Below are 17,034 nucleotides of genomic sequence, written 5' to 3' on the forward strand. Positions count from 1 at the left end.
CTGGTATGCCAGATCAGCAAAGAGAGAGGAGAAACTACCCTGTCCTGGACAGGAGCCTTCCTGAGGTCAGAAGAATGATTGAGGACAGCAGAGGAAAAACAATAGCTGGAGATCACGGGTATAGTCTTTGGGAAGGGTTAGAGGAAAAATACCCTCCTCATCCCCTCTTTATAAAGCATAGAAAGGAATATAAGGAAACACAGAACCAGCAAATCCATGCTGGCAAAGATGAAGCTGCTTTACAGAACTGTCCTTAAACAATTGAACATCTCAAATTGATCACAGAATTAATGGGTACAAGATACCCCTGAACCCAAAACTCTACAGGTACCAGTTCAACATAGTTAAATAAACACTTTTACATCAGATTTAGGGAACAAAATACAAGAGAAATTGTTCTGTACTCTAATTCTTGTTCACCAAGGCTTCAGCTTATTAGGCAATTTTTTAACTGTCTTAGGTAAGAGAAAGTGTTCTCTGGAGGTAGACAGTTTTCTAATTTTGGACTTTTTTTTTTTTTTCTTTTTGCGTTTTAATGCATCTGGACATGCTGACCTTAATTCCTTTGTAAAAGCTTCAGACAATACCAAAGTTAAAGCTGCTGATCTAATCTCATGCCTCTTCACTTGTAGACAACTTTTTTTCAAAAGGAGAGAAAGAAACTATGATTTATTTGGGGAAAAAAGTCTGGAGATAAAGGAAAATAAACCTATCCTATCTTTATCTTAGAATATTTTCTCTTCCATATCATGTTGACTTTCTGCCCAGAAACTCCAATGTAAGTCTCTTGACTGAAAAAGTCACAAGAGAACCAAGAGTTTGCAGAAGGCTGTACAAGCAGAAGAGATGTTTCCTACTCCACTTTTGGGTCACAGTCTAACTGAATAAACTCAGCCTCTTAAAATTTTATTAAGTTTGAATAAGGATTTATATGTTCAGAAAAATGGTGGTTGGAAACAAAATTAAAAAAAAAAAAAAAGGGATAGAGACAGAGAGAGAGAAAGGAATGAGGAATGTAATATAACCACAGGAAAGGAGAGGTGTTTCCCACTTTCACTGTTGTTAATTAAAATAAAAAATAATAAAAAAAAAATGAAACCGAGAAGAATTTCCTTAGTGCTCATCAGTGTTGATTGCTCCAGGACAGGAAAACAGCAGAGATTTGGGGACATGCTCCCACCTCAACCCAACTAAACCTGACTCTCCAGCCCCAAGGCAGGGAACAGATCCCTGAGGTGATCTTGTCCTTTCCTTGTCCCCTTCCCTGTCCCCATCTCCTTCCCCGGGGTGCCGAAGGAGCTGTCCTCTGACCCAGTGCCTGGACTCCTGCTTTGGTCTAGGAAACTTTCCAACATGTTACAGTTACCGAAAATAGCGGCTTTGAACTGAGGGAACTGATGGACAGACTGACCTTTATCCTGCAGCTCCCACTAACTTTCAAGCAACCAGCAGACACTAGTAACCTTATAAACAGCCCTCAAATGAACCCAGAAGTTCAAGTGATGATGCAGCCAACTTGGGATATTCAAAGTTTTTCTGCACTTGCAGGCCTATCAGTTTGGTCACCTGAAGAGGACTGCAATAAACTCTCGGCACGTGATAAATCCCTGTGCTTAGATTTAATGGCTCAAAAGAAAAATGCCATGGGGAATGCTTCATATGTAATATTTAAGCCAGGTTAATCAAATTTGATAACTGAATGGTAAAGACTTTGTGGCAGGGAGATCATCCTTGCAAAAAACAGATAGAATAAACTTCAGAATTACCACTGGCAAAAGTTGACCTGCATAGAGAGTTATTTTAGGTTTTAATTTTCTATTCTGTTCTGCATGCAATTAAAAATAAATGGTATAAAGCTGGTTTATAAAAACACTACGAAACAAAAAACCTGTTTAACCAAATTAAAAACAACAACCCAAGAGATGAAAATACTCCACAACATTTAGAGTTCTGCAGGGACTAGTATACATACAGAGATTTTAATTTTCCATGGCCTGTAAGTGTTATAATCTCTATCAACTGTGTGTACTCTGGGACCATGACTAACACCACTGCTTGAACTCTCATTGGTTATAGCTTCTTTCTTCTTCCTTTAACACTGTTTTTAAACTCACATTTGATCCGAGAATTTGCAGGGATAAAAAAGTTTTTACAGCATTCTGTGCCTCTCAAGTCTAAAACACAGGTCTGTTATAGGACATTGTGTCAACAAATCACAGATGTCTGCGAGTCAATGCAGTCAGTGTGAAAGGCCATAACTTGTCTCGCGGACCCAGGCTGAGAAAAAACGCTGGCAAAATTACATTGTTTGATAGCCCCAAAAAGATGACACAGGACATCCAGATGTCAAGACTGTCTTCATGATTTTATGACTGGTATTTCTTTGCATCCATGGCAAATATATTAGCACATCTTGCAGGAGGATTTCTTCAAAATCATGATGTGTTTATCTCATGTGCTTGCCTTCACATTACAGGAATTGTTAGTCATCTTCTCCAGGATCTTCTAAAGTCTTGAGCTCTCTGCCTTTTGTAATTCACATATCACGTCTTTACAGACCTGTTTTTACCTGAGTTGGTTCCTCCCTTTACTTTTCAGGGCTGCCCAGAAAGAACAGCTCTGGCAGCTTTGGTGCTACACAGACTTCTCCTTTAGTACTGCCAGGTTAACCACGCTGCCACGTCCTGCTTAGGGATGCTGAACCAATGCTTCACTCTCTAGGACTGGATTCACTGTGAGAGCAAAGAGATTTGATCCCGTTCATTATAATCAATCATTCTTTCTACTGTTTGAAAATAATAACCAGTAAGGGAAAAAGAGGAGAAACGACCATTTGTCTAGAATTTAATGATCTTTGATTGTCCAAGTTGATGTCTTTCTGCCCATTGAGGGGCAGGTTAGTTCTGTGATAGATGACATAGAAAAGTTGCAGTGGATGTCTTTTATACATCTGCCTAGAACTTCTAAGAGGGGCATACAAGACCACTATGAAAGCATGCAGATTGTGGAGGGTGGCTGCATTACAGGCAGACTGGGGCCATCCTCACTTTCTCAGCTCCTTCTCTGAGCAAAAAGTAGCTCACAGAGCCCTGTGCAACACAAGATAACATAATAGGCTTTCATTGGCAAAACGTACATAATACTGCCAAAGGTTGTACAGGTCCCCTTTAAGCAAGTCATTGCAGCTGAGACAGGAACCTGGGGACATTTATCAAAAAAAAAAGAACTAGAAGACATCCAAAGACCAAGTTTCCGTAGAATTAATGGGAAGGAATAAAGAGGAACCTAAGTATTAAAAGAGAATCCCGGAGTTTGCCATGAACTATCAGACTAGTCTGAAAGCAGATTTCTGCTCCATTGAGAGTCTTTAATAGCAGTGGATAACTAAGATAAACAGAGACTGAAGGGCTGCCTGAGACACATACAAAATTATTGAATTATGACATGTTTGAGAAGTTATTTACTTTATAGAGTATTTACATAAGGTTCACTTCCTCTCCAAATATAAGCTCAAATATTACAAAGCTTTTTTTTTCCCCCCTTAATGAGGGGACCACATTCAACAGCCCCAAAAACATCCATAATTAACTTTTTTTCAGGCACATTCCTAGGAAAGTTTTCCAGGCAGTCACTTCCCCAGAGCAAATGCAATACCAAGGAAGCCCCAGTCTCTCACCAGGCAAATATAGAGAAGAAAACACAAGGCATCAAAAGGAACAGGGAAAAGAGGAGACGGGGTATAAAGTGATGACCCTGCGACCGGAGTTTTACTTTTCTCTGTGCTATAGGCACCTGACAGGCCTTCTGCCAGGCTCTTAACCTCTCTGTACCTCTATTCATCAGCTGAATTAAACACTTTGTTGTCATATGATACCTGTAAGAGGGGAGCTATGTGTGCATTTATCTGGCAGAAACAGATGCCAAGCATTTTAACGAACAGAGGTCACTGTATCCAACGCAGAAATTTTAGATCAGGGGCTTTGGCAGGAGAACACTTCCTGCCTTTTAAGGGAGAATACCACTGCTATTAAAACAACTGATTTGTTCTCAGTTAGCCGGCCCATCCATAACACTTTTGCTTACCTGAGAAGTGTCGTGATTGAATATGACAGCATTCAGGTCTCCACAATTGTAATGCTTGATGAGATCTTCAGTGGTATATGGGGCCTGCAAACTACCTGCTCGGAGACTTTCATGTTGGAGCAGAGTTTGGTTCAGAGCAAACAGCACCTGTAGAAATGTAAATAATAAAAACAGGAGAGGAGTTCAAGATACCAAGTATCAAAGAAGCAAAGCCTTAGAGACTAAACTTTTAAAAACTCTTATGTGCCTGAAGTTTATTGACCCATTGTAGCCCACAGCAGTAAGGAATGATCTTTAGGTATTCCCAACTGGAAGGGAATTCCACCCTTCTCTAATAGAAGTCCTTATTACAGGATCCTTGATATTCTTCATAAAGTCTAATTTCATAATACGTACACTGCTTGGAACTCATGGCCAAGTGGTCTGAGGACAATTAGCTTATCTCTGCACAGAACTTGGCTACGTGAGAGACATTGGAATGAAAAAGTCCCAGAAGTAGGAAGCTTCTCTTCTATTGCCTCTGCTTCCTGACAGCTAGCTTAAATCCAAAGCCCAAATAAAGCTAGAAGATTTAAAAAAAAATTAAAAAATCATAATCTTAAAAACTTAGGAAGTCACTGTTGTAGCAGGGGAATTTCTGAATGATTTTAATGCCAGAAACTTTAGGAAATTCACTATTAGTCTCCCTTCCTTAGCCTTTCCCCCTTCACCTACCCTTTTGCAATATGAACATATATATTGAATTGTAACACTGTCAATTGGATTTACTTCTGCAAAACCTCAGGTATATAACAAATATGATCCAAGATTTTTATTTTTTATTTTTATTTTTTAAAGGAATAAGAAAATAAAAGTATCTCCAGGGCATTAACAGCCTCTTAATAGGAAGCTGTTAGATGTTAACTAACATACACAAATTCTGGTTGAGGGAAAGCAAATGTTATTTTTAATTTACTTTTTAAAAATATAAAGATGGTCTTTCAAAAGAACCTGTTACACCGCAGTTCTGCAATTGGTTCCCTCTTAAGATCCAAGCCTAAGAGATTTCCTTGTTCAGATCTAAGGGTCTCTTCAGGCTTTTCTACAAAGAGATCCAACTTTCCCAGGACCATAGCCTACAGTTAAGCATCTACCTAACTTAGTTTTCCTGTAATTTAAAAAACCTGCAAAAAAATACAGCTTAAAAATTTCTAAGCTTTGAAAGGCTCTGAGCTTTCTCTTTTTCCCCTAAGGGCTACAGCTCAAAGAGGAAACGGTTCATCCCAGGATTTCCTGGGGATTCTAAACATTTTGACTAATAAAAATAAAAGCTTAGAAAAACTTTGACAGGAAAACCGAGAGTAGAGGTTTTCCCAAAATGCTTTTAGCAAAATCCTTCTCATTTTTGATTTTTTAAACAATGGATGTTGCTGGATTTTTATATACAAAAATGTGTATACACACACACACACATATATACAAACAACCACAAAAACCCTGAGGATAAGACAGAGTGTTTTATGGTAAAATATTAAGGAGATGATAAACAAATCCTTCCTTTATTCCAAATGACTTTTTTGGGGGGTTACTCTGGCTTCCTGAGGAAACCAGTGCTCTGCGTTCATGCTCTGCCTTTGTCTCTTTGTTTCCTCCTAATAAATTTGGAACCTATTAGCTGATTTCAGTCATATTTGCAGAGGGTTAGAGGTCTTAAAGAAAATTGCCTGCATTTTCCTTGAAAATAAGCGTCTGGTTGCAGAAAAAGCTGCAGTGTGAGTTCATATAAGACACCACCATGAGAAAGAAGGAGTTATTCAGAGCTTGCCACAGGAGATGGACCCCAGAGTTCATTAGTGGCAGTGGCCGTGTCAGGACATTTGTGTTCTTGCTCGCTTTCCCTGTCTTGCAATGGGACCTAAGTGCTGGTGGCCAGCAGAGCTCTGGCACTCCGCTGACACCACAGGGAAGCGAATCACCGGGTTCAAGCAACTGCCCAAAAAGCAGCTCGAGAGATTTTATTCTAGGCTGGGAGTTAAAATTAGAAACTGAAGCTCTTGCATATGCTAAAGCAAAATTTCAGCCGCCTAAGCAGATTTCTAGAGAAGTCTTGCTTAATCACGCCGTAATCACCATGGGTTTTGGTTGGGTGGCCCAAAACACACTTGAAGAGATGCAGAGTCTTGTAGCAGTCACTTGCCGGCTGGATTTGTAGGCTTTTTCCCCCAGAGTCTGGTTAAAGCCATCTTAAAAGCTGCATTTATTTTTCCTTACTGTTCAGATAATGCCACAAAAACAATGCTGCTTCCTTTCCTTCTCCCTATCTTAATATCAGTGACCCCACGACCTCCAGCCTAAACCTCTATCTGAGTTAAATCTCCCAGAGGTGCCTGAGATTACCGAACAACTGATGACTTCAAAATAAACACACTTAGAGTGACTGCCCGTACACAGTACCACCTAATAAATACAGCAGACAGTATTTGTTCTGGGAAGTGATGGGAAGCTAAGGGTTTTGCTCTGGGAAAGTGCATTTTTATTCACGCAATTTATGATCCTCACATCTGTGTGCTTTGAAAGCCATTTTTGTGCAGCTGTCTCTGGCCCTGAGTTCCAAGCGATCAAACACGGACAACAGGAGGGGTTTTTCACCCTGCCAGAAGGAAGCCTTTTCACCCAAGTGGTGTCATTCTCTGGAGAGAAGCATTCAACACACGGATTTTATGAGCATGTTTGGAGACACCAGCTCGGCCCTTATGGCAAACCCATGGGTCCGGCTTTATTGCTGAAGAAAGCAGGTAGCACCGGCCCCACACAGCACCAGGAACCACTGGGCAGACTTTTTAGCAGCACTTTTGCATAACCTATTGCCATCTCATGGATAAGGGGTCTGTACCAGACCAGCAGTTCCCTGGCAAGGTCAGAGGCAGACCTGGGACAAGGCAAGAGCTCTGGCATTATGGGTGACCTGCAATCAAGGTACGCTCAGGAAGGGGGAGATCGGCAGGGTCCTCAGGTTTAATTTCTTGGTGAACGAGGCTGCTCCATTTCTTATATTCATGCCATCTGTTCTCACCACTACCCAAGAGTACCTGTGCTGCCACACTGCACACCTTTGGTCTTTGGCCCCACTGATCTTGGACGCCTCAGTTTATTTTGTTAAAATTTATAGTTCCCTCATTTCTAATGACAGCTCAACTCCGTGCCCATCACTTTGTCTAGGAGGCAATACTATGGATTTCTAACCAAGTGGAAAGGTTCTTCAGTTTGACTACAGTCCCAAATGGTGCCACCGTGGCATCTCAGGGGCCATCTTAAAATAAGACAAGGAAGCCTTGTTACCATACTATAGTAACATACTTGAGTGGTCCCAAATATTCTTATGAACTATTTTGCTAATAAAATAGAAAACAAATTCAGATGTTACAATCAAAGAAATAAACTTTGCATTAAGCTGAAAAGAAAGAGATCTGTGTTCTTCTGGTGCAATTGCTATTGAAAACACTTGAGAAGGAAAGGAAACCCTGAGAAAACTCTTGCACCAGACTTTGGTGTGCAGATAAATTTCATTGTTATGTGATGGAGAAATCACTTTCCATTCCTAAACTTATGAAGGCTGAACCATAAACACTACATTCACATGACTCCAGTAGCTGGAGTTACAGGATGACCCCTGCATAGAACCATGATTAATAACAATACCACAAAAACAAGTACTTAAGTTTCACGCTATGATGTCATCTCTTGGGCAGCGAACTATTGTTTTCTTTTGCTCTCTCTTTTGGACAAGTGCCACCACAAGGCAAATACTAAATAAGCATTACTGGAAGCGTTTGGGTGACTATATCCCATCAGAACCCACATTGCCACTCAAGAAAAGAAGTGCCCACTCTCCTGCTTGGTTCAAAACAAACCGTAACATAAGTACTGAGCTATACTGCTCTTCTGAGATTCTTGTTCTGTTGTTATCATTCTCTATACTCAAATGGAAAATCAAATATACTCTTTCAGTTCAAAATAATGGCCTGGAGAAAAGGGAAAAAAATGAAAAGAAAAAAACAAGTCCCCGATTTTCCAGATTAATGAAAAACAATAAAAGTGTTTGCCCAAATCTGTTCAGTTCCATTGGTTTCCAGAAGACGGGTTTCCCCTTTCCTTGAATCTTTTGCACTGTTGCTAGGAATTAGTGAGCTGTGAAACTCACCTAATGAGGTCAGCATCAGGAAATAGCTCTGAAAAAACAGGTCCAGGAGGAACTATAAAGGACTCTCTCAGTGTCCAAGAGAAATCCTGGATGCATCGGCACATTGTACAGCCGGGGCCACTGGAGGAACGCGCCTGACTTTGTTGTTGTTGTTCCTATAAAGGGACAGCTAAGGAAAGTGAAACTATTAACTCATCCACTGGAATTTCTGCTCACAAAACCGTGCCCCCTGTTAAAGCTCCTCATAAAAGCCTTTCGGCTAGTTGGTTCCATATGTTCCCCAAACCCGCAGTTATTGCTTCTGAAAGGCAGGAGTAGTTAACAGTCTGCGGCTTGGCACTGACCAGGGAGACCTAAGGACCCTGCTTTTTTCTCTCCCTTTCAAACTAGCAATTAACCAGTTTAATAAAACAGTTTGAATCTGACCAAGGTGCCTGGAGAAACCCCTAACAATGGCAGATCCTACCAGGTTAGTAACAATGCTGACACGCAGACACGGCCTGGTGAAGAACACTCGTGCTAATAGCTCACAGCCCTGAGACTACGACTGATTTTCTTGGTGCTGGGAATACTGCAGGGAGCTAAGAGCTCCAGCTTTCAGCCCTGCACACCCAAAGGTCCCGAGGAAGTATTTAAGTTGACTTCCAGGAGCTTAGCACTAGCTTCAACCTCTTGACCTTTCTCTTTACACAAACTTCCCATGATGAACTTTGAAGTGCTAAAGCCATTTTATTTTATTTTTTTTTATTTTCTTTGTGTTTCATTGAATCGAGGCATAAAACAAAACAACAACAAAAAACCCTGAAACAGTTCCTTGACAGAAAACACTGCAATGTCCATGAGTCCCCCACTCCTTCAACACCAGGACTGCAACACACCATTGCCATAGCGCAGGGAGGACTCTCCTGGTCGACAGCAGCTCTCATTCATTCCCAGGGCTAAAGGACAGTAAAGGACAGGACAGTACTATAATACTGCTTCTGTACAACGTTTCTGGTTTCATCAGTGCTTGAGTGTGTATAATTAACTTGGAGCCTGGATAGCAGCTGTGCAGGGTTTTTGTGGGGTACCTGATAGATACAGGTCAGTTAGCCTCAGTTTGTTCTCTTATATACAGGTCTTCCCTTGCAGAAGGGAGTTGAGACAAAAATAAAGACAATGGAGTAAAACTCCAAGCTCAGTTAATTTCCATCCTGATAGTACTTTAGAAACACTTTATCATTCCTAATACATATACTATAAACATCACATGTTAAATAGGCCGAAACATCCCCAAAATGTTGGGGACACAAGAACAACTTGGTTCTTTTTCTCAGTCGGTGGCAGGAGGGAGCAGTAATTGGGTAGGATTACTCTCTGCTTTGGTCAATGCCCAAATTCAAGCTTAGGCAAATAGATTAAGAAATAACAGAAGGAAGGATTTGCAACTTAATCAGAATTGAAACACTGAAAGGGATAGAATTACACTTGTTAAATTTGCAGTCTAAATGTATTGCTTTTGTGGATTTTGTATGCGGGATTTACTTGCATCCAGTACTCTTACATAGATCTAATTTCTTAAATATGGCCTTTTCAGTTAGGCTTGTAAATAAGTGACTAAAATCCCATTTATCCCTGAAGCCTCGAGGTTTTAGGTCTACGTTTAAGAAATTTGCTGGTTGAGGACCTGACCCTGCGAAGATTAACAGGAAAAATGTTATTCCCTAGGTTGTTCTGAGTTCAGTAGATGAATTTTGATGGCTGAACCTACCCCAAAGTCTAAATATTTGCAATAAAAGAGTCACACTCCAAGCAGCCTGATTCAGCAAGTGTTTTCCTGGTTGAAGTGCAACAAGTGGCAGTGGCCGACTCACTGCCCGGCAGTGAGGACTTGCAGGTCCAAGTGCTGCCAGTTAGGCTTCTGGGCTGCAGTCTTAGATCTTGTCAGCAAGAATGTAAATCAACAGCACAATCAATTCATACCTCTGGCATGAGACAGCACTCTCAAAGGGCGACAATATTTTTTTTTCTTATTTATAGCTGAACCAAAAGTGGCACCGAAGAAAATGGCTTCTAACCAGGACTCACCTAAACCATTCAGTTCCTGGACTTAAAAATCTGTTAGCCTCCAAGACAACAAAACACTGCCTATGAAACTGATTTCCCCTCCTACTATTAACCTAAAAAAAAACGTATTAGTTATTAATGAAGTCAGACATTATGATGTAAATAATTTTCTTCCACTTCTTTACACATTTGACACCAGTCTGTGCCAGAGGAATAGCAATTCTTCCAGGGCTGAGTAGCTGGCAACTGGGTTTGATTTTAAACAGACTCACTTGATTTTCAGATAATAAAGGCATCAGAAAGACCATTATAGAGATAACAGGCTCGGGCACTCTGCTGATGTAAATGCACCCAATTCCGTGAGGAGAAAGGAGCTGGACTGTGCAATACCTGATGATAACTGTTGAAGACCTCCAGACCAAATGAAACCCACAGGCACAGGAGAGACAATTTTCACCCAAGCAAGAAAAGCTGTGGTCCAGCAGGACAAACCGGACACAGCCTTGCTGCCTACTTGGTGATGCCCTGGGCTGAGCTGCAGCCTGGCTCCTGCATACCCCTCAGACCCCATTCTGTCCCTTCTTGTGCCACCACCCTGCAAGCCTGTCTTGGCCCCAGGCTCCCTGACCTGTGGGAATCTCACCACTTCCTAGCAAACTGCTGTATTCAAAAACCCAAGTGCTACCTCAATGTCAGTGGAATCCCACCCCCATGATCACCAAGTTTTGTGGGAGCTAGAAGTTCATCTGCAGGTTTGTGGACAGGAGCAGTGTTCCAGGAGAGGTGCCACGGTGTCACTGAAATGAAAGAACTCATCCATGATAAGTCCAACACCTCCAAAAGTGTCCGGTAACAGATAGTTTGGGAAAGAATGTAAGACATGAGGTGAGCAGAGGGTGAGCTTTCTTCAGACACACAACGTCCATCTTTTGGAAATCAGCCCAGTGGGGAGCTTGTGGCTGACAGTGCCTCTTCTCATATCGCTCCTTCCCTCTCGCCTCCCTGCTCTCCCTGTGGTTACCCCCAAATCACCACCGTGCTTGGATGCAGTGCTTTATTCGGGAGCAGCCAGCTGCCTGTCTAGACACGCAGAAGGCCACATCGATTGCCCAGCTGAGCCTGCTATTTTGCTCAGCAGTTGCATTTCTGAAATGGAAGCCTGGAAAGGCACTTGGGACCCAAAGGGCATTGCCCATGATCACTTTCCTCCATCTTAAATGGGCACATTGTCCCCATCTCTGGGATCACCACTTTCAAAGGAGGCACATGAAATCCTTCCCGAGAACCTGAAACCACGTTTGCGCTCTCGACTCACAAGTAAGATTGTTATAGGCCCATCTGGGGTTTCAATTTTACTTTTTTGTCTCCACTGTAACAGAAAGAATGTGGGAGCATGCCCCAGTGGGGCATACGGCTCAGCTCGTGCCCTGGTGGCACAAGAGCCACAGTGAAAGGTGCACCCTCATGGGATAGAGCAAAGCTTTGGGAGCTCCTGGTTTTAGGCAGCCAGCCTGAGATATTTTTTTAAAAAAAGCCTGGTTTAATGATATGCTATGCATCCACCCATTGAAAATCCAGCCTGTCCTGGGTATATTTAATTTGGGGTTTTATTCATATTACTGCTTAATTTTGAACTGCTTCTTTTTAATTACCAGCTGAAGCTACATAGTAAAATGGACTAGCCCCACAGGCATGTTTTTCTTTCTATTATATTACAGTGAGGCAGCAGATTAACTCCTTCAGCCATCCCAGCTTAACACCTCACGATGCCAGCACGGCCCCTTTCCAGACTGCTGCTCCCACAGCAAGAAGGGCTGAAAGGGACATAAAGACCTGAATTTCCTGCTCCCAGCCCCAGGTATCAGCACAAACAGGTGCCAATTTCAATGTACAACAGCACGCTGGAGAATAAATGACTGCCTTTTAGGAATGGGTACACTTTCCAGCAAGCCAGATGGAGCAACCAACTGCCTCTGGCCAAGGACCATTTGGGGTAACAACTGGCTCGGTTCCCCAGTCTCCACATGAGCATGACCAAGTTGGCATCTGTAGAAAAGGGAATGTTTCCTAACCCTGAAGGTGATTGTGTCCCTGCGAGTTCAGCAGCAGGGCAAACACGAAAAAAAAAAGCACATCAATATTTGGGACAGCACAGGAAAAGGTTTGAATTTATTTTGTTATGCAAAATAACCTCATCAGGTTGTTTTGCACCTGGCCTTCTGATACTTAACAGAGTCTTATAAAAAGGATGGAAAAGGACTCTTTTCTCGTGCAGATAATAATAGGACAAGGGAGGATGGTTTTAAACTAAAAGAAGGGAGTTTTAGGTTGGGTGTTAGGAAGAAGTTCTTTACTCAGAGGGTGGTGAAGCACTGGAACAGGTTGCCCAGAGAAGCTGTGGGTGCCCCATCCCTGGAGGTGTTCAGGACCAGGCTGGATGAGACCCTGAGCAACCTGGTCCAGTGGGCAGCATCCCTGCCTGTGGCATGGTGGTTGGAACTGGATGATCTTTAAGGTCACTTCCAACCCAAGCCATTCTACGATTCTTTGATATACAGCCAATAAATGGATGTTTACTGTGGAGCTGAAACCCTCACTGCAAGCCCTGCAGTCAGCCTGCACCATGCCCTGCAAGCCAAGGGGACCTACAGAAAAACCTACAGATGCGTCCATGAGCTTAACAAGATATGAATGCAGGAGCTCCCACTTCAGCTGCCTTTTGGAGGAAGAGAGAAAAGAAAAAATGGAGAATCAGAGGCACCCAAAGACACAAATTGTCATTTCAGAGCTCAGGGACAGCCAGGGAAGCCTGCACATAGGGGAAGCCTTCTCTGAGGGTAGAGGAGGATGCACCAGATCCACTTGCTGCTACCAATATGGCATGGCAGCTCCAGTATACACTGTATAGCATTACAGCTGTGTTGCAGTTTACAGGACTCTTGCCTGGAAGCAGCAAGTTGCATAAAGATTATTCAATATTCAGTTAGCCAAGAAGAGAAGGTGACCTACCCATCAAATCACAGCAGCTCAAATTTCTCATATCATCTACTTGCAGCCAGGTGCTTGCCTTGAAACTAAGTGGAGGCCAAGAATAATTACTTTCTATTCACCGAGTTATTTACATCAGTTATTCAGCAAATAAATTCCACTAACAAATAGGTTAAAGGAAACTGCAATCTATTCACAAGTCAAGTTGCCAAGACAGAAGAAATTTATAAAAATAATTATTTGAAACAAACTACTCTGTTAGCTTTCAAGGTCAGAATGTTAAATTCAGACACTATTTTCTACTAATATAAGTCTCCCTCAATGCAATTCTGTTGTTTATGAACTATGGGAGGTTATCTTTCTAGAGACAGCTATAACTACCATATTTTCATTACCGTTGGGACTAAAAGATCACATTACTTGAACCTTTGTATGTCTAGGCTAAACAGTCTCCATTTCAGTCAGAGAATGCCTATGAAACCAGCTACTGGAGGGGATATGCTGTTAAGAAATCAAGCAGAATCTTCACAGATTTATGCTAAAGCCAAATGTTGTATTTTTGCTGTGAAAATTTACATGAACTGGCACGTTCTGGGGAAAGAGCTTCATTTAGCTATTTTTTTTTTCCTTTTTTTTCTCCTTTTTCTTCTAACCAGTAAGAAAAGACCTTGAAAAACATTATTTGCAAAGCTTCAAATATCCATGAAGGTGGGCTATTTCCCCATGTTAATACAAAACAAATAAGTATCAGAGTTACTGCTGTTTTCAAGCACCATTCTGGTTCATATACTCAGACAGAAGAGAAATACCTGATAAAGAAAGAAGCCTCAGATTCATCTTATGTCCCCTTAGCCACATCTCCCTGCTCCTTAGATGTATCTCCTCCTCTGGGCAGGCAACGCACTCCCCCCCACAAAGCAGAGAGAGAAAAAAAAAAAAAAGTAAAGTACTTTTTCTCCTCCCCTCTATTTCCTTGCCTGACTAATACTGATCCACTGTAAATCTGTAAAACACAGCAGTAAGTTGGCACATGCTGCCATCCCCTGAAACAGTTTTCACCAGGTTGTTCCCCCTAAAACTGTGCTTCACCAGGAAGATTCCCAGAAATCCCACTGATGTTGCTGACATTGCACATGGGGACACAGCTCAAGCAAGTCCAGGATGCACTAAGGTGAAAAAGCAAATTCCCAAAGCAAATCTCTTTGCTGCTGCCCTGGAATACTATACAGCAATAGCAGCCTTTTCCACAATCGTGGGTGGCTGTGGCTCTGAAGCTCTTGGCTTCAGCCCACTCAGTTATATCAGGACAGTAGGAAAAACATCCAAACATCCCAAAGCAACAGTGGTACTAAGTATAGCACTGAGGACCACCTCCAGGTTTGATATATCTTCTCAAACCTAACTCCTAGGAGCAGGGTTGCAGAGCCAGAGACTGAGCCGGTGTAATTTAGCACAGTTCTGATGATGTCAGCAGAGCTGTGCTGATCCTCACCTGCTGAAATGCTGCCTGCATCACCTTGAGGGAGGAGACCTGGATGATGGATGCAGTGGGTAGGAAATATCACCCTTCACAAACCTGTGAGAGATCAGCTCATTTTGAAGACAGCAGCTTTTCTGCATTTCTTCCCTATGCAGTGATCTTTCTACCTTCCCTGAAGTAGGCAAGAGGGAGAATGTACCCAGGTGGTTTTATAGACTGAGTCCTTTGCAGATGTAAATTGGTCACCTTAGTTTGCCCCAGCCATGCTCTGCTAACTCTCTTGGTAGGGAATTTTGCCTCGTGTTTATGTTTTGTACAAGAGCAGTTATGCTTGACATTTAGTTGTTCATCACATACGGAGATATAATTAATAAATTCTAAAAAACTTAGCTTGGGTTTTGAATGACAAATGCTCAGTACCACTTAGAAATGAGCTGTAGGTCTGGAATTATTCATTAAATGACTCCAAAGCATGAGTCTATCTGAGAAAAATGTCAGACAGTTAATATACAGGGTAGAAAACTGAATAAATTGCAAAAGAAGTTTCCCAGGAAACATTCTTTACTGAGCTCTGGTAACCAGAAGTTACTGGATTCAAAGTGTTAGAATACAAACACTATTAAAACAAAGGCTTCATGGAGTCTTGTTTAAATGGCAAATTCTGACTCTTTTTTTTTTTTTTTTTTTTTTCTTGATGGGGTGAGCCCTCCTCTTTGCTTTTAGGGAGCTAAATTACATTTCAGTTTGCCTATTTTCATCACATTTTGCTTTGGGCACAAATGACTGAAAGAGTTCTCCTCTTTCTATGCTGATAGCAATTGAAAAGGGATTAACCAAAAAGCAATAAACTATTCATTCTGAATTGCTAGCCCTAAATTTTCTTATTAGTGTCTACCCACACTAATTTGAAACTTAGCAATGCTGGTTTTCTCCAAATCTGTCAGCTGAAATAAACTGTTTCTGTTCTTTGCAGGCTGCATTTGCCAATGATCTTTCTGCTTTTAAAGCACCCCCCTCCACTAAATATATCAGGATTGTTGCCATTCTCAGAATTTCCCATAGGTAAATAGCAAAGTTAAAGAGAGAGTAAAGCTAGCATGGTATTTTTCAAGTTATTATCATGGGAATCCTTTGTACGCAGGAATATCGAAGTGAAGTCAAGGTCTGTGCACAGTGCTGAAGGTAGATGGGTGGAAATGTGAGTCAGTTACTTGCGAAGACTGCAGGCCTAAGCCATTAAAGAATCTTGGGAGGAGAGGAAGGTCTCCTGATGCAAGAAACTAGTAGTTCTGCTAAAGATCCACAGAAACTATTTCAATTACAGTGGGAATCGCTCAAGAAAAGCGATCCAAACTGTTTTCTCCTGTCATATGAGCATTGGGAAGGGCAGAGCAGGAATCCCTGTAGCATCATATGAAGTCTCCGGTCCATCCCTAGCCATCCCTAGCCACTTTTGCCAATCTCCTCTGCAATAAATCCAGACCCCTCTGGCACCTAAAAGCTTCCATATGATAATCCTAGCCACCTATTCAGGATTAACTCAAGTCCCCATGCCCCAGTTGCACTGCATGACCAAGAGACCGATTTCCAGATGGCACCAGCAGACCTCAGAACTGGTTCTGCTGGTCTTGGGCATCGTTTGGTCTTTTGTATTCAAACCTAAATGCTACCAGATGAATGCATCAGTTCAAAGGCTGGTGGAAACAATTAAGATCACAGGAAGCCACGTTTATCTTTCCACCTATAGCACTGAATTAATCATGGCTGATAGGGATCTAAACAGAGCAACAAGGTCTTGCCTTCGTGTCCCACTCAAGCCCCTGATTTATATCACTGCCTGTCAAGGAATGGCAGAAGATTGCCCAGTAGCTGCTGAATGCTTTTCTCTCACCCTCTCTCTCTCCTGGGGAGATGAATATAAGCCAGGACATTCCTGCTCTGCTGAGGATGCCATGAAACCTAACCTCGTGTTGACATAAGCATTAGGCCCCAGGACTGTGTAACAGGTCACTGACAGAAAGATATAAGATAGAGCTCCCAAATTTGACTGGCCACACACAGGCAGGCCCAGCTTCCAGAGCTTGCATACCTGTGAAGGAGACCCACCAGCTCCTGGACACCCGTGGGCACAGCACTCTTGCTACTCAACTGATTTTTCAGATGTGTCTTCTGGTAGGTTCAGTGGCTGATGCTGCCTGAGATTTTTATGGGTTTTATATTAGGTATTTCCTTAGCAGGCTTCAAGGGTTGGATTTAG

The 17,034-nt window shown here is 42.1% G+C and overlaps 1 protein-coding gene across 6 annotated transcripts in view; it reads right to left on the reverse strand.

The window, feature by feature from the left end:
- TRABD2B (TraB domain containing 2B) overlaps positions 1 to 17,034 on the reverse strand; it is a 281,940-nt gene that overhangs the window by 124,341 nt on the left and 140,565 nt on the right. For all 6 annotated transcript variants that reach the window (XM_084527650.1, XM_084527653.1, XM_084527651.1 and 3 more), the window contains exon 3: positions 4,084 to 4,230. In XM_084527650.1, the coding sequence (XP_084383776.1) occupies positions 4,084 to 4,230 (147 nt within the window). The remainder of the gene's footprint in view (positions 1 to 4,083; positions 4,231 to 17,034) is intronic.

Source organism: Aythya ferina (assembly GCF_964211825.1).
Source record: "Aythya ferina genome assembly, chromosome: 8".
NCBI classification, from domain to species: domain Eukaryota; kingdom Metazoa; phylum Chordata; class Aves; order Anseriformes; family Anatidae; genus Aythya; species Aythya ferina.